The sequence below is a fragment of the Opisthocomus hoazin genome, chromosome 1, assembly GCF_030867145.1.
Source record: "Opisthocomus hoazin isolate bOpiHoa1 chromosome 1, bOpiHoa1.hap1, whole genome shotgun sequence".
Classification (NCBI taxonomy): domain Eukaryota; kingdom Metazoa; phylum Chordata; class Aves; order Opisthocomiformes; family Opisthocomidae; genus Opisthocomus; species Opisthocomus hoazin.
Window position 1 is genome coordinate 71,782,769 of NC_134414.1, and position 23,297 is coordinate 71,806,065.

The 23,297-nt window shown below is 42.3% G+C and overlaps 1 protein-coding gene across 1 annotated transcript in view; it reads right to left on the bottom strand.

The window, feature by feature from the left end:
* Positions 1-22,413, bottom strand: part of GRTP1 (growth hormone regulated TBC protein 1) — a 39,764-nt gene extending 17,351 nt beyond the window's left edge. The window contains exons 1-5 of the mRNA XM_075425232.1: positions 22,254-22,413; positions 20,424-20,575; positions 14,160-14,318; positions 7,729-7,853; positions 3,856-3,952 (exon numbers count right to left, since the gene is read on the bottom strand). Coding sequence (XP_075281347.1) covers positions 3,856-3,952; positions 7,729-7,853; positions 14,160-14,318; positions 20,424-20,575; positions 22,254-22,291 — 571 coding nt within the window. The 5' untranslated portion in view covers positions 22,292-22,413. The remainder of the gene's footprint in view (positions 1-3,855; positions 3,953-7,728; positions 7,854-14,159; positions 14,319-20,423; positions 20,576-22,253) is intronic.
* Positions 22,414-23,297: the final 884 nt, after the last annotated feature.

Here is a 23,297-nt window from a genome sequence, read left to right on the forward strand (position 1 = left end):
AATATGTAAAACATGACAAATACGCTCCTTAAATTACAACACTCAAAAGTTCCCACCTACCTAATGCTTTCTAAAGCAACCTCCCAATATTTCCTCAACAGAACAAAAAATTTCTCAAGAACCAGAGCTATGAACAGAACAGAAGCACTAGAGCGACGCTGAACAGAAATTGCAGACACATCCACTCTGAGCTCAAATTGAATCCATACTGCTTCTTGTGGGCAATACTGTCTGCTCCAGCCATCTGTTTTGAATGAACCTGGGAATAAGAGATTTGGTAACACCCAAAATTTCAGTTAAACAAATAATTCTCTTCCCCTTTGCTGTGTTTAAATGAGATATGCTCCTAATCCCTTCAAATCCCTGGCTGAGCAGCCGACAGACACACCAGGCAGCAGACTACAGGCTTGCCTTCAGCAGAAGCAGGATCCGTTTGCCCTCACCAGCTGTACCCAGCAGTGCTACGTTCCACCAGATGAACAGCGTGCATACAACTCCACGCACCAACAAACCAAACAGTAATTTTTGCTGGCTCTTTCTTCCAGCTGTGCCAACTCCATCTGGGTGTAACAGAACAATTCAGCCACAAAATTTCTACCAGTGGGTTCCCATTCCCAAACTGTCCCCCTCCTGTCAGTGGGTGGAGCAGTCACGCCTTCATCGTGTCCTACTGTACACACCTCCACCCAGACCTAAAAACCAGTACAAGTGGGGAGGTGAGCCATAGCCTGGGGAGCCCTTCGCTGTCACTCCCCCAGAAAGCTGCCACTAATGCTCCCATCTGTCACATTCTACCTTTGTCGATCAGTGACATTGATCTGTGGCTGGCTTGGTTCATCTGCTCACAAAAAAAATGTTGTCAGCATCAAGGTACTGGAGCAGATGTTTAATGTAATTAAATGTGTGTAGGCAGGGGGAAAGGAAGCATTCACAAGGACACTGCAGAGCGCAGAGAAGGAATTTCTAAATTATCCCAAATCACCACCAATTTAACTGGCAGTGACAGGACACACTTGAAAACGAGGACATGACCTGAAGGCATACCTGTTGCCATGAAAGGGAAAAACATGTAGATAATAATACAAACAGATCAAGAAGAGAGAATCAGTAACAAAACTAAAGGAAAAATGTTGGCTAATCAAACTGTTGGCATCCAACAAAAAATGACTGCCACTTTTCCCTCTGAAGATCTGGAGAATATACAATATTTTTCTGCTTCCCCAACAAATAATTATACAGCTTTAAACTGAAATGTGCTGTACCTTGCACTGTTTACAGAAGGGCACTACTTACTTACTGGAGTAGGTTTCTTTATGGATACAGTCTGCCTGTCTCATTCTCTCTCTCATGTATACACACACAAAATTTCACTGATATCATGCCAATTATTTTATCCGTTATGCTTTGATTTTTATAAATGTACAATTCAAGCATTATATAGGAGGGTAGTGGGAATAAAAGGGAAAAAAAAATAGCACCAGCAAGTTTTCTGACAATAAGGCCTTGTATTACTCAGTATAAATATTTTCACTACATAAAAGATTCACATGACCTAACTTGGGCTGTTGTTGAGGCATCCAAACTGGAAGAGACACCTCAAGGTCTCTTAAAACTGACTGTGGAGGGGAAAGGGGCACACTCAGATCAGCAACTCTGAACAGATATCCCCTTCCCCACTGACTATCAAATAAACGTAAGCACACGTATTTCTAACTTCAGCATCTCAGACAGATGCCTGTATTGGATGTGCTGAACCCAGGCTAAAGTCTGTAACAAGACTCTTGTTACAGGGTAGTAAAAAATACCTATAAACAGGGTAGTAAAAATGTATCTATAAATGTACATCTCCTTTATTCACAGTAATTGCCTTCCACATTATGAGTTTCTTCTCATCACCAATGCTACCGGCATAAGATAAAGTCGACAACTAAGAGGGAAAACTAAGAGCAACTTTAGTCATTTAGGTATCAGCAAAGTGAAGAAGAAGGATGTACAAGAAGAACTAAAGGTTTTATGACAAACTAAAGTTAAGTTCTCTACCAAAACCAATGAACAAAAGATTCTGAATCTACTCCCTTGCCCCAAATAAATACATGTAAGACTATCAAAAAGATTAATAGAAAAAGTTGCCACACATCACTTTGCAATGAAACTTGCCTTTTACTGAGGGCCTTATCCCTCATGCAGTGATGTCAATGGAAAGACATCCTCCCGTGTCAGCCAGTGGCAGGTCATGTGGCAGACAGCAGCCCTCGAGCCTCCTACCTGTTTGCACAGCTTATAGCTCTCAAGGCTGAACATAAGCAACAGACAGTTGATTTCTTTAAACTGTTTTTATAGCTTGAAAGTAAACTTCAAGGCTGCAAAACCTCAAATATTTGCAGATTGATTCAACAAGTCATAGCAATCCCTGCCTGTCTCTACTCTTTCAATCTGCAAACAAAGCCCAACCACTCTGCTCATATGCAAGGAAAACCTGAGCTCCTACACAGCGTATTCAGCATAAAAGATAATTTCTTACAGTACTTCAAAAACATTAAAATACTCCCTCAGCCTTTTTCCTTCTTACACAAAATCTTTCCCGTCTATTCAATAAGGGACCAAAAATATTCAATAAGGGACCAAAAATTATATACTTTTCTGTTCTTGTTTAAGATTAAACAAAAAAAAGCAAAACAGAAATTAAAGTATCAACTTTGATGTCCTTGACCAGCGCTGAGTTAACACTGTAATACTGAATTCAGCCTCCAACCGTATGGGAAAAGGATGTGTTCAAAAGCAAAACTGGGCCAATAGGGAATTTCAAAGCCTCCTTATAGAAAAAACAGTCTCCCATTTTGAGTATGGCTTTACATTAAGGGTGTAGCTGTCCTCAGTCTTGTGCAATCCTAATGGGAATTCACAATGAAACCATTCCTCCTCTATAATTAAATCCCAAGAAAGAACGTTCCCAAATGTATTTCATAGGATTATAAAACATAGCTGTGCCTAACATCTGCTTCTGGTTTTAAACTACTCCACACATGTGGTGAGATTCAGTTTATACATGGGGCAAAATTCAGTGTGTAAACATCTCCTGCAAATCCAGAGATCCAGGCAAGGGAACCTAGAGAGCTACTGAACTGGCCAGATGTAGATGTTGTCTATAGCTAAGAGTGTGCTGAATTTCCCTCTAGACTCTTTCAACCAGCCTGGCTAGATCACCATTGATTATAACAGAGCTTTGACAAGAATGTCCCATACAGACAGAGATTTTGGCACTTGTTTGCTTTGTTGCAGAATCAAGATGCATAAAGTGCCCAAGGTATCCCTGCTCAGAAGCAGGGGACAGCAGAAACTACCATGCCTAGAAGAAACTACCACCACCTTGCCAAACACCTCTGAAGGAAGCTTATGCTGCCTCTTACCAAGGCACTGGGAACTCCTACTTTAAGCTCAGGGTTCAAACTGTGCACATCTCACATCTTTGCTCTGCGATCACTGCTTTGTCTGTGTCTCACATCACATCCCTGCAACCAGAAGTGCCAAATCCCAGACACCTTCGCAAGTCCTGTTCCCCAGCATCATACTGATATACGAAGACATCTACCTAACAGGTGCAAGTAGAGAGTGAGAAGTATGACTGCAAATTAACATACACATAAACCACTTAATGAAGACCAAAATGTGACCATAAAACAAACAGGTTTTGCCTCTGTGCTCTGTCTTTGTCCTGTGTTTCCAGGACCCTACAAAATCCTTAGTCATGCAAGTTCATTTTAACATCTAAAACCTCTAAAAACGGAGAAGAATGCAAAGAAAAAATGAAAGCCAAGCTCCAACATACAAATACAATTATAGGTGTTTTTAGCATACCAGGCAATATTCTTCCAATAAGAGCATCTAGCAACCAGAAAGACTCCTCTTCATTCTTTGTAATAAGAATCAGGTAGCCAGCTACAAAGTTCATACCCTGAAATAGAAAGCAGGGTTTTAAGATGCACACACTTAAGAGTTTCTAGTTTATTTCTTTTGATTAAGGGCTAAATTACTACAGTTCTACAAAGTAGGCATATTAAGCAAAATCTAGGAATAAAGGCCACCAGCTGAGTAAGCTGTTAAACCTGCATGACAACAGCTAACAAGAATTATTAACACAGATAGATCAAGGAGAAGAAAATTAAAAGAGCTTAGGAGTCTATCATTTACCTCCAATTTTCCTTTTTTTTTTTTTTTAAATCCCAAAGCCCTGTCCCCATGCAACTGAAGACTGCTTTGACCAGAACCAAAACACAGCTGTATTAGACATGCAGTACAAACACAACACATCTGCAGGTAGACAGTGTGGCTGCAGAAGGGAGAATGCCTGACCCAGTCTTTAGTAAAAAGTTGCAGCTCCAGCAGCTTTTACAAGCTGTTGCTGCTTACCCCAAAAGACTGCATACAAATCATTCGCTTACGTTTATGCCTCCAGTACTCCACATGCCAGTCACCAACGAGCCACTATAGGTCCTGCCTTTCAACGTGCAGACAGAAGCTAAACACCGGGGGAGGGGAAGAAGGGGGGATTGGAAAAGCTACCAGAAAATATGTGAAAAGTAGTCAAGTTATGACTGGCCAAATTCCAACTCTGCAATTTTCGTAACCATTACTGACACTCTCGGACCGGAGAAGTGGCATACAGAAAACTGGTCACGAACTGGTATTCCCTGTAAACACATTACCTCTGTCTCGGGCATTTTTTTTCTTGTATCCACCATAACACTGCTAAGTTATGGCAACATTACTGATTTACATGCACAGCAGTCCACTTCCTTAAGCATTTTTTGAGTATGTCTCTTCCATCGTAAACAAGCTGACAACCATAGTAACACAGACAGCACATCAGTACAACAACATACAAAAGTTGCACCTGAGATGCAAGCCCCCTGCAAAGCCTTCCTAAGCTAACAGAAAATTATCTTTAAATATTTACAGGCTATGAAGGCTGGTGTTGGTTACATTGCCTTCTTTGGTTTCACCCCTTTCTTTGGCCTTCCTGTTCTCTCTCTCTCTGAGCTGAACTTCTCCAGCACGTCGATGGCCACAGGCGGCAGCACCACGGTCTCTGGGTACCTGCAGCACTGCCAGTCACAGCTGTGAGCCAGAGGACAGCTACCAAAAAGAACTCCCCTTGCAGCCTCTGGAAGCTACAATTTCCTCACCGAACTCAGATCCCATTTCTTGCATTCAACAGATTTGACTTGCCTGTCCCATCTCAGAAGGCCTTGCAACACTCCCAGAACACTGAAATATTAGGATATTGCATCTTCTCCAATGTTTCATTTTCAAGCTTTGAATCACTACAGCAGTTGTTACACAAACAGCCTGGATAGACCTTGCACGGCCTAACACAGTGCTTGCCCCACTAGTTAGGAAGGCAACTATTTGTTTCCATGCTGACAGTCAGCTTAGTAATTGCATCTGTGGTGACAAGACCTTTTGGCATTTAACATGGCATGCACAAAACGCTGCTCTGGAGCACAGCCTGACAGGACACCGAATTTCCCTGGTCATACCAGGGTAGGCAGTGCTGTACCTCTGTCACAGCATGACAATGCAAAGCCTAATACACTCCCAGATGCGAGACTTCAACACCAGGAAGTACCACAAAGGTAGGGAGGTGATCGCATCCCTGTACTCGGCACTGGCGAGGCCGCACCTGGAGTACTGTGTTCAGTTTTGGGCCCCTCACTACAAGAAGGACACTGAGCTGCTGGAGCGTGTCCAGAGAAGGGCAATGAGGCTGGTGAGGGGTCTGGAGAACAAGTCTTAGGAGGAGCGACTGAGGGAGCTGGGGCTGTTTAGTGTGGAGGAGACTGAGGGGGGCCCTTATTGCTCTCTACAGCTACCTGAAAGGAGGTTGTGGTGAGGCAGGTGTTGGTTTCTTCTCCCAAGTAACTAGTGATAGGACAAGAGGCAATGGCCTCAAGTTGTGTCAGGGGAGGTTTAGACTGGATATCAGGAAAAATTTCTTTACCGAAAGAGTGGTCAGGCATTGGAACAGGCTGCCCAGGGAGGTGGTTGCGTCCCCATCCCTGGAGGTGTTCAAAAAATGTGTAGATGTGGCACTTCAGGATATGGTTTAGTAGGCATGGTGGTGTTGGGTGGATGGCTGGACTTGATGATCTCAGAGATCTTTTCCAACCTATGATTCTGTGAAATGCTCCAGCATTATGGAAACATCCCGTGAAGAGCCTTCAGTCAGTAAAAGCTCTGCAAAACACTTTGAATTTTCTAGGGTTTACAAGGTCTCTCCTACCAAGCAGTAGGTATCACTATATCTATCTCGATAAAGTCTGCTGCTTCCCTAGCAGAAAAGGTAATTTCCTGAAACTCTGCTTAATTTCTGATGTGCCTTGGAAAGCAGATGCTGGCCTTTGGTTTATGTTCAGATTAGTTAGACAGAAAACATAACATGCATTCTGTGAGGAGACCAAAAGTGAAAAGAAATCGCATAAGGCTTTTTAACTCATCTTCTTTTATCTCCAGTGTTCATAATGCCAAGTTAAAATGAAAAGATTAGCCCACTGATTAAACAGTTAATGTACCAAAACTTTTTAGTAACAAGGAGATATTCTGGGTAGAAGCTAGTACAGTTTTGAAGTTGTATGTGTTTGTGAGTACAATTACCCCTATACAGGAGCCTGACACTTGCAAAAGAGTATTCACAGTTCTACCTTTTCTGTTATTCTCAAAATATTAAACATTCTATTTTAATAAATACATAATACTGAAAATAATAAGAATCATTCATCTTTACTCCCATTTTCCATGTAATTTCTGTACTAAAACTGGTTGGGATGCACAAAAAGAATTTGTTTTACTGACTTCAGTCTAGGTTTAAGTCCCTCTAAGTCTTCTACTCTGAAGATTTCAATAAATACAATTCATATTCTTTTAACATTGAAACAGTTGTATTTACCATACTAACCTCCCCAAGTAACATGAAATATAGGTTAGCATACGTGGTAAGGAAGGGGAGGAGAGAGGACTTAATAAGTGAACTGAAAACACATTTTGCTCACGACAGTTCCTGCTTCTTTATGATCCTTAAAGATGGCCACTAGGTTCTTGACTGTCATGAATCAAATTTATCTTGTGTCCCACAGTAAACTTTACAGTACTTGACAGTGACAACATGAGCTTTTCTGAGCTGCTATCTAGGTGGTATCAGGTTGAATTTCAAACAAATTTTCTTCCTGTTTGCCTGTCTACACTGGAAGATGACATCAAAAAACTACCACCCTCCCAATTACGTGATGTCGCATGAACACTGGTCTTCCTGCATTCTGAAAAATGTGACAGTGAAAACAAAGGAAATTGAGATCTCGTGATGCCTCGTACATACCAAGGACTGTTTTGGGAAAGATGGCAGGAGGGAGGAAGAAGGAAAAGCAAGCTCGCTTTCTCTTCCTGTCCAAAGCAACTAATCTTGATACAACCATGTGTGATAAAACATTTATTTTGCAGCTAACGAATGGAACCAAACATGACCAACTACGCTACAAAAACAGCAGTGGAGAAACTCACAAGTACGTTTGAACTTGCCTGAAGATTGCTTCATTTTTTGCTTAATTTTTTCCCTCCCCATGTTCATTTTACAAACAGAAAGTTTGTGGATCTGCTGCTAAAACCACACATTCAAATGGACAAGAACAATTGCCATTGGTGAAATTCAGCACTGTTTAACAACCAGCGATTACATACCTGACAATATCCTACTGCTTTATTATGATGCCCATATGCTACCAATACGTTGTAGAGTGTATGCTGCAAACAGGGATCAGCAGTTTTGCGGAATTTTACATTATCTGGAAATGTTCTGTTCATGTCTAGACAAAAGGGAAAAAAGACCAAAATTAAGAGCCATTCTCTCCTTCACTTACCAAACAAACTTTTTCTGCTTTTCTGATGTACAGCTGAGACTCCACTCACTAAAACTGCAGTTTTGGTGGATGAATTTTCAGAAACAGCTTTACCTCATTTTGGCTAAAAGGCCATCTGCATTCCAGGACAATCTATTCCTAGAAAGATAAATCCTATTAGTGTATAGAAGTCAATTTCAAGCAGGACTAAAGAAATTCTGCTGAAGACTGGACTCTCTCAACATCTGGCTGCAAAGGCTTAAATGAAAGCAAACCAGACATTTAGACTGACAGAAACAACACATAGCAAATTTATCTAACCAAGTGGCATGAAATGAGCTGCACCTCTAGGAAAGCATATTCTCATTAAAAAAATGAGATGAATTTTCAACTGGCTTTCAGCAAACTTTTACCAAACAGAAAAAAAAACAAACCTATGCCTGCAGCTAGTGATTTCCACTTAAAATCACAGTATTTTCAAAGTTTAAGTTTCTCCATGATGTGACCATGAGAAAAGTTGTTTCTTCACTGGCACAAGATCACCGAGAAGGAGAGTGATTTTCCATATCCAAGCAGCAGAGCACATCCCACATGCTTCAAGCTCAACCCTAAACCAAGTAAGGACTATACAATTACTCACATTTCAAAACATTCATTTCTTCCAGACCAAACATGAACAGTAGGACTCATGTCTCCTCACAAAGGTCTAAAAATTAGACATGCAAGTTTGAGCTAGTTACCCAAAACTCCCTTTAGTTGTTGGAAAGAAACAGGCAGCGTTACTTTTTGGCCTGCTTCGCTCTGTGAAGAGGGAACCCAAGGTCACTAGTCCAGACTTGTGCATCTGATTTTCAGAAGTTTAAGTTGGGGAGAAAAATCCTATTCAAAAATAACTCTGAAGATTTTCAAAACCCAACACTTTATTAGTTTAGTAGGTGTGGTGTTGTTGGGCGGATGGTTGGACTTGATGATCTTAGAGTTCTTTTCCAACCTATGACTCTATGAGTAAATACGAACAGTTGTTTTGGTTATATTTAACAACAACAAAAAATTGAGTTAAAGTTACAAAAAAAAAAAAAAATCAGTAACAGCACTAATGTACAGATATTTCTGTCCTAAGAGTTATCACTTCTTACCGGTTTTTCCTACATAAAGGAAGAAGTCTGTTACAGCTTTGACACAAAGCTGAGTTGTAAGCAACCACGGAAGAAAGCCCCTCAAAATCATGATTAGTGTCATGGAAGTCACAGGCATTAAAAAGTTATCATACTATCACTATTTCTTCCTTTTAAAAGTGAACAAATCATTTACAGAAATAGAGCACAGGAAAATACACCTCTCACGTGACTGAAATGAAAAACACAAGGAAAAAGACAACTTTTAACAGGGACTTGAGCAACAGCCAGACAATTATCGGATAAATAAATTTATTTTGCTTCTTCTTGGTATGAAAAGCAGCACAGTATTTGCATAACCAGAATTTGTTCTTTATTAAAGTGTACGACGGATATCAGAGAAAAGATTAATGCTGAAATTTCAGTTATAGCTCTTGCCATCAGCTATTTACAATAAAGGTGAGAGGGGAGTAGGAAAAGTACATCACATACAGAGCAGAGACTACTCAAACTGAACTCATATTTTGTTTCACAACCTGAGGAAGGTTGTAGTTGAAAGAATCATCTCAAATTTGCTTTCTGATTGCAGCGCGTGTTTTTCCCTCACGGACTGCAGGAAGTCTTCCCTAATTTTATGAAGGTTTTTAAACTTTTCTGTATATTTAGTAACAGTATTTTCGGGGGGGGGGGGGTTCGGGACAAAAACAATCCACAAGAGCTAGAAGTCTTTACCCTTAATAAAAGATATGGGCCATGGTCACACAGGACTCCTTATGCCAGATTATTATCTTGCGCATACCAAGAGTGGGGTGTCCCGCTTCCTGTCCATCACCCCCCTTCTGCTCCATTTGCACGCTCTCCCTCCTTCTCCAGCTCTGAGGCTCCTCTGACTACAAGGTGAGAGAAGTCAACCCGCTCCCCAAGCTCGCACAAACTCATGTTTTACTGTCGTACAAGACGACTGCCAGAGATGACTTCAGGCAAACAGCAGGAGCAGGTGAGAGCTGTTCATGTGATTTGAGCACTGCTTTACTACACTTGTCTCAGAGGAGATGTCCTAACACCTCCTACTCCCACTCCATGCAGCCCACCCTCTGACCTGTTATCCATTAACCTACTTCACTCTTGATAGACGTTAGCATCCAAAGGAACACAGCCTCAAACCAGACCAGTTTGAGGGGAGGAAAAAAAAAAAATCAGAATTGTTTTCAAGCAGGAAAATGAACATTAGAACTTTATACTGCTAGATAAACGCCAAAACAACAACCATCCTGTGGTTGTGTGCAGATCTGCTCGCTATAACCAAACTAGGTATAGCAGCATGGGACCCAGAAGAAGGCCACAAAGAAAAGACTAGCTACTCCTTCGCAGTAAATTCAGATTACATCCCAATAGTTCTTTTTTCAGATGATCTTTCAGGTGAGGTGGCTGTGTTGTGTTGCTGTGAAACAAAACACAACAGCTTTCCTTTTATGTTGATTTATCTCTGTGCAGCAACCATGAGAAGACCATGGCTTGTTTCTGTAGTATTTCTATCTCTCCTTCAGTAATACAAACATAGGCAGAAAGCCACACTAGCCTCAGTTTACAAAACAGACATTATTTTGGCACCTGGAATCATAATTGTTGATGCTGTTTCTGGAGCTGAGAAATTTAAATCTCCAGTCCAGAAAACTAATGCTTTTGTACCAGTCTTATGTTTTCCATATTCAGGGTACTTAAAATTTTAGTCAGGCATCTACAAGTCAACCTTGCTATCCCATCCTTTCAGTTCTTACCTTCATATCCAGGTGCTTCCCACTCCCAGACAGAGTGTCCAGTAAATTAGAAAAGTATTTTTATAATTAGCATCCTCTGCTCCACTTTTGGTCACTTCTTTGCTAATGCTACATCTGTAATTTACATGTGCTCTGAATAGCTTCCAGGCAGGTAATTCTTTTAAAAAAGTTTTTTTTTTTTTTTTACTTAGTAAAGAGCAGAACAAAAATTCACCTCAACTGCTAACTACAAGCATTCAAAAACTCCACTGCAAATGTCCAGAATAATGAGGTTAGGTCATCAGTTACAACTTGAAAAAATACCATACTTAAGGGGTATTTTAAATTTGTTATAACCGGGTGTTTAGGACTTATAACTAAACTAAGATCCTACAACTACTATCCAGTCCACGCAGCCAGATTCTTATGCCAGCAATCACGAGGTGCAGTGCAGGCTCAGGTGACTGACTGACAAATACCAGACCCTGGGTTTCACAGCACCTACAACTCTTCCTCATGAAGCGCAGAAGTGGAAATGTGGATATGAGCTGCATGTGCACACGAGGACTTGCAGACAGAGACAAACTTACTCTGACATTCAATGGCCTGGCCTAAAGTGGCCTTACTGCAAGGAAGTTACGTCACCTCACACTCCAGCCTTTTTGTAACCAGCAGGTAGCCTTTGCATTAGGAGGACAGCCACATTTTATCCTGCCAACATCATCTGGCCTACTAAACTTAATTATAATAGGGCACGAACAACAAAGCTCAGTAGGAATGCATGTCCTTCTAAATGTGTATGTAAACTAAATCATGAAAATGTCCATCAAAATTTAGAGACCTGCATTCTTTAAGTTCTTTCTTCCATGCTTAAAGCAAGAAGTCTGCTCCCTCGTACATCTCTTTTTTAAAAAAAAAAAAGTACGTTCAAACAGCAAGTACCATATAAAATACCATCAGCAATAAGGCCCATCAGTTAAGAATCGGCAAATTAAAGGGCAAAAATGGTGAAAGGACAGTTTAGATTTATTTAGCTGAAAGACTTTTATTGCTATTACTAATTGGATTTTTCTTTAAAAATTAGACCATTTCTCTACACAGTCTACCTGCACTTTTTAACCTGATTATATCACATTAAAGACATTCCCATATTGAAAAGTTCCAAATGTACATGAAAATTGTTTGGAGCTTCTGTGCACGTAAAAGATAAAGCACACATTGGCTCTTACACATGTTTTAAACTGAATTTGAAATAAAGTCTTTGGTTGGCCTTGTCCTCCAGTCCCTCCTCCTAAAAAAAAAAGAAAGCGTTGTTGCTGTTCTCTTGTTTTTAAACCGCAGCATCGTCCTGGGCTATAACTTTAGACTGCAGGATTAAATACAGCACAATTGTCTGAATATTCTGGAAACTGCAGACATGAAAAGCGCATGGCAGCAACATCTTACTTTAGTTTACTGTTGAAAACAACTACAATGATGGGGAAAATAAGAGAGGCAGAAACAAACCGAATGTCAGAGAACAATTCACACTGAAACAGCCGTCAGCTAAAGCCCACCATAAAATTTGCAGAGTCAACAGGAGCACTGATTTTATTACACACAAAGCTTCCATTCACCTTAAGTACTTTGCTCCTTCCATCCCTCACGCGTTCACATTGGTTCTTTCTTTCTGAAGGGAAATCTATCACTCTGGAGTCTGAGGTCCTATTTTTATTTTTTTTCCTCTGATAAAACCCTCCAACCCATTTTTCTTTATCCCTTCCCTCACTGGCTCTTTGTTAGTTTTCTCTTCTGCAGTTTTCCAGTCAACGCAGTAGCTCTTCCAAAACTTTATTGCCTCCACAATTCACCAGTAGATCTTTATCTTCTTCCATTATTTTTCCTCCCCCACAGAAATATTTTTATTTCATGGTATAACCTGTGTGAAAAGCCACCTACTGCCACGATATGACCCTCCATGTCATTGGCTAGTACTGGAAAAGAAATTGTTTGCAACTCCCTCTTGCAGCAATTGTACCTCAACTGAATACAGTCTGATCCTTCTCCAGGCCCTTACCAAGGCTGGCTTTAGAAAGTCATCTTATTATCTCCCTCCGTATTTATAGTTTGAGCTCTACTGTTTCTAATTCTGAGCAGGATATGAGCCTCAAGATTTCTGGCTGGTCTTCATGTTTGGAGGAACTTCAAAGTTTATGCTCCAAAATGCCTTAGCAAGGCACACAGTCCCAAAAGCCCACAGTGCTGCTGTTGCAGTTGTGGGGAGAGGCGGAGGAGAAACTCAGCATAAACCAAGAAGTGTTCAGATTGTTATCCAACTCGAATAAAAATCCATAAAGCCCCAACTTTAACTACCTAGCATTTTCAAGTGGAAAAAGATGACAACTGCACCTGCCATTCTGAAAAAAACACCTCAGCATTGTTCTTGTCCAGAGCACGGCTCAACCTCTTGACTCATTAATTGGGCAACTCAGCCAGTATCAGCTACTCTATGAAAGCTCTGCTGCAGCAGGATGAAAAGTTTCAGGACAAATATCAGTTACATCAAACTTCTACTTGCCTGTTCTCCCCTACTGCCTCTTTCAAACACTCACGGGACCAGTCTAAGGTCTGGTTGCCCTCATACCCTGTCACCAATATTGGCCACAGATCAATGTTCACAGACAGCACGCATGAAACTGGATTAGAGGAGGAGGGGTATTTCTCCTCATACACTTCTTTCAGGGATTTACATTTAGTGTTTAGGATTTCATGCATCAGGTGGACTTCCTCACCCCTCAGCTTGTCAAACTCCTTTTAAAATCAGTTCATCCTTCTGGCCTCAGCAGCACCCTCCAGGAACAACTGTCACAATTCAGTGACGTGCTCTTCTAAAGCTGCAGCCTGGCAAATTTCATTCACCGTTCATATGTTAAAAGAAACAAGTAACAATTGCTCCCCATTCACCCTCTGTACACCATTTATAATTCGTATATCTCTACCAGCAGCTTCTTCCTCAGGAGCCTTTTTTCTCAGGCTGAAATCCCAGCACACTTCATCTGCCTCATACAGACACTGTACCACATCATCCTACTGGGACAGAAGGAGAAACAAATCCAAAGGCAGGTCTCATGGAACAAAGCTCTAACTCTTCAATCACTTAGGAGACGACATAATAACTTTTTCCAGTTTGTTCTCTGTTCCTTCCCAAGTAACTTCTAATCTTCCTTAATGCTTTCGACCACATGATGAACCTGGAAAGATCTGTGCTGTTAAAGACCTTATGGCTAATCTAATTTACATGTTAATTCAGCACTTAAAGCACTACTACAGAAATGTAGGTTTTCCATGACATAGCTTGATCTCTAACATTTAAGGACACAGGACATATAAACAGAGATAAACAGCATTATCAAGACAACAACCTGTTTTGATTGCTTCAACCAGCTTGTCATTCTTCTCTTCTTCGAGCAGTTTGTGGTAATATCCAGGGTTTTGTTCCATGTTGGTTTGGGCCCCACTCACAATCATCCAGACCAGTGCACGGTGTTCATTGGGGATGCCTTTCCTGATATATCTCTTCACTGCAAAACAAGAAGTTTGGTGATTTAAAAAAAAAAATCCAGCGGTATTTTTCATTTGGACATGAGCAACAGAAAGTTGAGAAGTCATAGGAAAACTCTTGACTAGAGATCATTGCACTTTCTCTCCTATGCTGCCACTTGGGATAAGCATTTCCTCCTCAGCTACAGAGCATACTTTAGATTCACTTGTAAGTTCTTGCCACTCAGACTCCCAACACAGACCTCCAGACCCAGGCTTTCCTCCCTGCTCTGTTCCCCTGTTAGGGTTTTGAATCCTTTCCTCCTCTTCCCTCCATTCCGGGTGGACATATGAACAGCAAAGTTTCTCCCTGATCTTCGTCCTTTTTCATTTAGATGAGCACCGACTTCTTTTTTCCCCACATTACGAACGGCCTCTACCATGATAGCCCTTTCTGTTTGCCAGGTTATGCTCTAGCATAAATGGCTATGTTGACATAACCCTAGGATTTCAGCTCAGCATCTAACCACTGAAATCACAGCAGACACTAAGAAATACTAAATATGTGGCTATTGTCTAAATAAGCTTCTGCAAGGACTGGAGACGTGAGTGAGCAGCAGATGATTTTGCCTAGAATAACTGGGGAAGTGTTTTCAAATCTGAAGTACCTCTTATCTCCCGCATCACATTCATCATCAGGGTGTGCTTTGGTTTTGTTTTTTTTAAGCAGATGATTCAGTCTAAATAACTAGGATGCAAGATTGCAGGAAGAAGCATTAGGCTAATGACAGCCAAAGCAGCTTCCTCCTGGGAATGGTACGAAAAATATTAATAAGGAGCCAACGCTGCTCCTTAGTACACAATTCTAAATCAGCATTACCCTTTCTGACACGAAAAGACAGTCAAATGTTTGAGATCCTTCTGCTTTTTCCAGGGAGAAGAAACTGACAAAGGAACCAGAGGTTTCTTACCACATGAATGAATGATTTTTTATTCCACCCACACACAAATATCATTACCTAATCTGGTTTTATTCAATCACAAAGACCTGTAACTCCAGATAAATGCTGCCTGAATTAAAGACCTTAAAAACAGCAGAGCAAACCAAGGTTTTACAACTACTCAGCCAGTCACCTTCTAAATACATTACACCTGATTGCAGCTGCCTATCCTTTAAGCGCCAAAGCTGCTTTCCCAGTGCCAACAGAGAAATCTGTGCATCTCTAATGGGCATTTCACCCACCCAAAATCTGTTACTTTCTCTCTAAGAAACACTGCTACCCTTAACATTTGCAATAAACACCTGGTCTTCAGGGTACAGTTTTTGTTTTGCTTTTCGATGATGATTTACATTATGGGTTAGAGTTTCTACTGTTATAGCTGTAAAGTAACTTTAACTACAACCTCCTTTTAGACAGACTGGAAATAATTTATTTGCTTCTGTGATTGTTTAATAATCTGCACTTCATCTTTTTTACAAGACTTTGAACACTAATGCTCAAGAAATCCTACAGATGGACGTAGAAAATGCAGGAATGAGTATGAGGAACCAGTCCCATTTAGGTCAACAAGGAGGGACGTTCGGATGAGCCTGCGAATGTCTCTATAAGCCAACTCACTGGCTGAATTACTGAGTTATCATATTCTAACATATAATTCCAATTATTATTTTTTTTTTCTGGAACGACTGTCAGTTCTGAAAGCATAGCCAACATTCACATCCAACAACACACATTAAATTCAAGAGAGGACAAGCCTCTGACACTGGCACAAGGGGAAAGCAGCCCTGCAGCACAGCATACACTCATTATTCCTCAGCGTCATTGTTCTCATGGCAATAGACAGCCAGAGGCTTGTATTGCCCCAAGTGACTACCTAGCCCAGCTTCCCCACTCCCTGAGGAATGGAAAAGCCCTTTAAATGGTGCTTTTCTTCCCCACACCATTATCATACTTGCCAGGATCTGCAAACTGGCATACAGAACCAACAAAGTAGTTTTGAAAACCACGACAGCTGCAATTAAATAAGTTTTATATACACATATATTACATATACATGTCATATTATATACATAAAATTATATTGTTTTAGACAAATATGTATTTATTTTGTGTTCTAGAGGCCCTCTTCCACATTATCCTCAGGAACTTTTAAAAAGCCCACAACAGCCCACACCGCAGAATATCCTCCCACGTTAATATTTAAGAAGCTTTTACAGATGAAGCTGGATTGTGCATGTGTCTCCAATCACACATCTGACTCCAGCTGTAAACCAAGGGCTTGATCTCAAAAGTAGCACTGCTGAATACCATCAAGCTCTGAGTATCTGCACTCAGAATCACTCCCAGGGCACTCGCAATGTACACAGCAGTCCAAGCTTTAACACACTTGCCATAAATATCTTTATGTGAAATTTTGCCTCTTCATTAACAAAATATGAAACATCACCAATTATTTTTAAGCAAAAAAAGTAGCCCCAACAACTCTATTACCTCTGATATCTGGTGCCAATTTACAGAGGTTTAGAGTCACACTTACTAATATGTTTTTCTTGTTAACAGAGAAAGCAACTATATGATAGGGAAGTAGTCTAGCAGTGCTGACAAATACCCAAAGTAAATTCAAGAGAAAAACATGCAGAAAACAGCATTTTCCAATATTGGGGAGTACTTATAGTAACAAGATTATTTTTGAATAAGTAAATCACTTTAAACCTGTCTGTCCTTGTTTAATGGTAGAATATGAGAATTTTTTAGGTTCTTGCCTCTAGATAAAGTTGTATTTCTCTTTTCCCCCCATTAACATTGTTTCACATACACCACAGACAGATTAAGTGTATGTAGGAAAACTCCATTTAAGAACAAAAATTATCTCATAGAAAATATTACAAGAGTGTGATTTTGAAAAGTGTCTGCACTTTTCAGTTACCAACAATTACTGTTGTATGCTAAAGAACCTAACCCGGACCCTAGAGGAAAAATTCTACAAAAGAGCTGAAAACAGCATACAACAAGGAACTGAAAGTTTTATTTTATGAATACATCACAGAAAAAACAAAGCAGATCTGTGCTGACAATGTTCAAGTTACAGTCAAACACAAAACCTCACTTTCTAAGACGCTCCTTCCATCCTCCAACCCCGGGGCTGAACAGAAGTGCTCCTGTTACAACCACTGTTTAGTAACATTACTTTCACCTTCCACTGTATTTTATCACCCTGAAAGACTTCTACTACTGGTCAGTTTTCACTAATCCACCTACCACCAAATTCTTTTATGTAGCACGCGTTTGGTCAGAATCAATCCACTTTGGGCAACTATGTCAGACACTTTGTTACCTGCCTGTAAACAAGCCAGAGCAGAAAACTGTCTTTTGGTCCCATAAAGATAACAGCTGAATGGACAAAAGCAAAAATTAAGAGGATGTCCGTAGTGATGGAGGTAGAGAAGGCACGTGACTGAACACTGACTGAAAATTCACACGTGCAAAGGAGACACTGAAGTTAACAAGGGTAGAGGGGGAAACAAATGACCACAAAATAACAGAGAGACTCGAGAATGAGCAAAAGGAACCATCAGCCAAAATTCCCATGAGCCTCCCTGCCGGAAGGCTGTGATCCAGAACAACAGGATACACTAAATTACTGTTGTTAAAATGTAGTCTAATTATTTTTCTTTATGGTAGAACAGAATTACATGCATACCTGGACGCAAGGCACACATAGCAGCATGTGAACACGACACACTTACAAACTGGAAAATTAGCACAAGTCATCACTTCTTCCTGCTCACCCAGACAGGAATTATGAGCTTCTCTGTGTAAAGACAAATGGGTGTGGAGCAACTGAGATACCACACGGACAATGCCTCTCCACATCTACTCACAGCAGGACACATTTTGAAAAGGCCCCAGCAAAACTCAAAATAAGGATACGGGTTCGCAGGCACCGCTATTGCGTTTGGGGGGAAAGCATCAAACCAAATATTCTTCTCAGTTCTTGCTTATGGCCAACTTGCAGAAGAGGGGAAGTTAATCAGAACCAGCAGGTCCTGAGCAAAGCTTGGAAGCAACAAAGTCAGGTCCTGGAGGAGTGAAAATCAGTGCATCTCCAGGCAGACCTTCTGCTCTCTGACTGTCTGTGGGGAAATCACCACAGGATCATCGCACCAGAACAACTGCTTACATAATTCTAGGTGCTTATGCCACAGATTTCGATCTTAATACTGCTATAAGAAGGGAAGTACTTGGTACAGGTTAACCTGTTGCTCTTCTCTTCTGAGGTTATCAGTTGACGATAATGAGGGAGGCTGATTATAACAACTTTGAATTTACACTCAGGCTACATTTCCTCAACATTATTTATCCCAGTCGCTCTCCTCAGAATTACATATTACATAGATACATGAGAATACATAGTCTACAAATTCAAGTATCTTTAGCAAAAGTTAGTAACATCAAAGGTGATGCACCAGCCCGCAAGGGTTTGCTGCAGTCAAGAGTCACTGCCTGTGTCCACTCAGTGGATTTATGGTATCCCATTTTTCACAAACAGTAGCCTGTTAGAGACGGTTAACGCCATGTTAACAGTTATTGCCGTTACACAGGCAGTGGGGCAGCACAACTGTCAGTACTGAAGCCCGGTGGACAAGTTGAGAGATTTGGTCAAAGTTTTGGCTCCGAAACAAGACCAAAGGCATTCACACTGTTTGTATCACAGGAGCATTCTGCGTCTACAATGCTGGAACAGGCTACACGACGGAAGAGAAATGTAATGAACTCACAGAAATTGCTAAAAACTGCCACTGTCACAGTTCGCACATTTTAAGAAAAGGAGGACATCAATTAAAGTCCAAGATTATTTCTTCAGAACAACTAGAAGACTAAATTCTGCAGAATCTCACAGTCTTGACTAATTCAAAATACTGTACAGTTATTGCTATATTCAAACTTGACACCCTAAACAAAAGCTTCTTTACATTTGGAAGAAAAAGAAGGGAACAGAAGTAGCTGCTTTCTAGTTAGCAGCATATGATCTAGCAGCTATAGCTCAAACCTATGTTTTCCAGGATTCCTCAGCCTTAAAATGGACATCCATACACTAAACACAGTGTTATACTTCAAATGTCTCGCTAGTTATCATCCTACTCTTGGTGCCAAGGAAAAAAAAAACCCACACTAAAACAACAAAACCACCAGAATTAGCAAAGTCCATACCTGAAGCACAGCTCTAAATATTCTGCTATGTTACAGTCAGTGTCTGATGAACTTTTGCTTAGTTTTATTCATTTCAACATACTCACAGAGAACTGTGCTCAACTCCAAAAGACTCCTAAGAGAAAGCAAGCTGTATAGCATCATTAAGAGCAAAGAGGAAAATGTAGATGCTTATACGAAAAAATAACCCAGAGAAAGAGTGGGAGGAAAAAAACCCCACCCTTTAGTCTCACAGGATTCCCTGCCACCTTCTGACTCCATTTATTTCTCCCTGTTGCTCTTGCAAGCTGAAACAGAACTAGAGGTTTTCTTGCTTTTTCAAGTGGCTATTAACAGTTTCATCAGCATTTTATCCAATGTTGCATTAGCTCCTGTGCTAATTTTACTTTCTTTACTTCATAAGGCATTTAGCACCAGTTCTTAGTACACACCTTTTTATAACTGTGAGATGAATGTCCTTTTACAAAAAGAGGATAAGGAGAGCTAGAAAATCTCAGCAGTCTAAAAAACTGGCAAGAGTCAGAAACTGAGAGCCCTAAGATCCTGATCCCTGGGGTTCAATACAGTGTCTTCAATACAGTGTCTTCTACACAATCCCACGTCTTTTTAAAGAGAGCACAGAGCAGCGTGCAATACAACAAACAGCTGTAAAACAGCATCTTGAAGTGCCAGTGGCCATAACCTCTGGGTTACAGATGTAATAAGATATTACAGCATATGACAAAGAAGGATGACTCCTTTGCAAGCTTTGAATCAAATCAACCATCCCCGTAACAGCAGCATATTTGCTTACGTATCATTACTGTTTATACTACTTTTTTTCCTTTGAAGACAAAAATAGTACTTAACATTCAGAAATGCAAAACAATTTAATATGGTTTATATTGGTTCCAACATAATGTACTTTTACCTGTGAACAGACCTACAGCTCACCTTTTAAACTCTTCTGTATACTATTTTTCCCTTTTAGAAGCTTGGACCATTTTATTGCTCTTCTCGTGAGTACCACTAGATACCTGGAAAAGAATGCTTCGTAGGATGCATAATCAAAGTCTTCTGGCCTTTCAAACCCATATGGATCAACCCTACAAAATAAAAAAGAATTCTTGTACAAACGCTTCTACAAACCTACAGCTGAAAAAAAAAATATATGTAAGTATGCTTTAAATAACTTCCAGATGCTATTTCTAAAAGCAGCTCAGAACTCCCTCCTCCCAGCAAAAACCTGCTTTACACAAACTATTACATTCCACTTAGCATATCAAAGCTGTTGAAGTAGATGAATTTAAACATGTACTGTTCAGTCAGCTTTACAGACTTCACTACTTTTAGAAGTAACGAGTTCTTAGAGCAAAGGATCCGTTGAGTGCAAAAGTGACCCAAATTACGACCACGCAGAAGTCTGGGAGGTGTTTTTCTCCATAACACAAACAGTTGAAAAGTATGAAGGTATAGCACAACTGCTCAAATATGGCTTGAACTCACTTTCCACACAGTTCTGCACAGAAAAAATGACAACAAAACAAGTTACAAAGATTATTTTTTAGAAGGGCTTATTTTTGAAATTATAATCATGAAAATACACGGTTTGATAAAAACCCACAAATCCTTGTGTCAACCTTCTTCATATGTAGCACCAAAACTGCTTATTTTATTATCTTTAAGAATTTTTCAATGTTACGTCACGTTACCACAGGCAGCATGGCACTGATGGGAGTTTCAGCACCACAAGCCTGATTCCGTTCTAGCTTGACGTATCAAGCCACCTTGCTAAACAAGATTTCCGGCAACTTCCTGGGACGCTTTACACCTGCCAGTCATCGCTCCAGTACAGAGAACTCATGGGCTTTGCAGAAATTAAACTGGCAGAGGGCCCTGTCCACGCAGAAGAGCTTCCAAGACAGATATTGGGGCTTAACCTGCCCAAACACCGCCCGTTCCCTTCACGTAGAAGGAGTTTGCCCACGGAGCGGCACCGGCACAGCCTTGGGTAAACTCCGGCTCACGGGATCATCACGGGTAGTAAAGCATGAATCAGAAGAGGAACATTTTAATCTCCAGACCTCAGACTGGCATTACCCAGCTGGCAGTTAGCAGAGTGACTTTTGTACTCACGGACTCCTCAAGTTTGACAGAAAAAAACCCACAGGTGTAAAACCCACTGCACCCCCCTCCCAATACAGGTTTCTCTGCAGGCAAAGAACGTGAGGACGCCCCAAAAATCCTACCACCTCCACAAGAACACCTCTCGTATTTATGTCTGCGACTGTCCAGGCAGCGACTGCAGACCAAGTTCACGCTCAACCCCACTCCTGAGGCAGAAAGGCAGAGTAAAGAGCCAGGAAGCACGGTCTGAAGGGCGCTACCTTCCCTCACCCCCCTCCAGCGAGGGTCACCGCTGCTCCCGGGGGCCCTCAGGCTAACGGCCGCCGGCCCGCGTCGGGGCTCCCCCCCGGGAGGAGGCCTCTCCCCGCCGAGCCCCCCCCGGCCGCTTCCCGCCGCCACCTGCGGCCACCGCCTCACAGCCCCCGGCGCTCCGGGAGGGACACTTCGCTCTCCCGGGCCCCAAACTCACCCTCTGCCCCAGCCCCTCGCGTTCCTCGGCGAGACCCCAGCAGGGGGAAAGCAAGCCCGCCGTAAGGGACGACCCAAAATACCCGAACTCCCTGCGAGGCGCAGCGAGTCACCGCTCCGGGCTCCCTCCCTCAGCCGGAGCCAGCCGGGGCGGGGGAAGCGAAGCGCCGCCGGCAGCAGCAGCCCTACCTGTACGCCCAGTCCCGCCCGTCCTCTCGCCTCTCCATCGGCCTCCCCCCGTCTCCCTCGGCGGGGAGCGCGGCGCCCCGGCCGCGGCGTGGGCTCCCCTCCAGCCGAGCAGAGCCGCGGCCGCGGCTCCCGAGCCCGACTCTCCTGCCGCCCTCCGAGGGGCGGGGGCGGCCGCCGGGTCCCGCCTCCCGTGCCAGGGGCCGGGCGCCGGGCACGGCAGCTCCGCGGCCGTGAGGCGGCGGGGTGGCGGCCTCCTCCCCTCAGGCGGCGGCTCCGCCCGCTCCGCGCCGCCGAGCGAAGGGCCGCGGGGGCAGGCGGGCAGCTCGGCGGCGGGAGGTGTTGGGGTGACCCGGCACTGCCTTAGGTTGGGGGCTTTCTGTCACGTCTTGGGAGAAGTTGCAGTACTTTGGGCCGAGGGGAAGGGCTCACTGGCAGGGGTGGGAGCGGCTTCAGCCCCTCGGACCGAAGGGGTTTCCCCATAGCCAGCGAGAAGAGGTGGTCGTGCTGGTGTTTTAAGTTCGCTTCGCTGGTTTGGGCTGTTTTGCCCCGAATCCTCACGCTCTTCCGTTTAATTTCCCCAAACAATTCATTGCAATGCTTTGTTGCGCTGAAATGTCACCAACTTCAGGTTCTGCCGACTTGGTTTCCACCACAAGCTGACAATTGTTTAAATCTGATTTAAGTAACGAAAGGCAGGTTGTCAAATACGTGGAGCCAGAATACCCCAAATGATACCCCAAAAGGCTTCCCTGTTTCCAGAACCCGCCTCTAACATCCGCGTGCTGCCCTTCGCCTTCGGAGGCGTCGAACGAACCCTGAAACCCATGCGGACTCTGCGCTGCCAGCAGCTGGATTCCTAACACGCTGCGCAGCAGAGCGGGGAAGCGAGGTTACAGCCCTGCTTGTCCTGTTTGGATCAAGTTCTGGCTTTGCACCCAGCAAAGAGCTTGGAAAATCGCAGCCGCTGCCGGAGAAACATTATCTCGCTCAGCCGGCGAGTTGAGAGTTGCTGAAGACGACAGATGGGATTTCACACGGAGGATC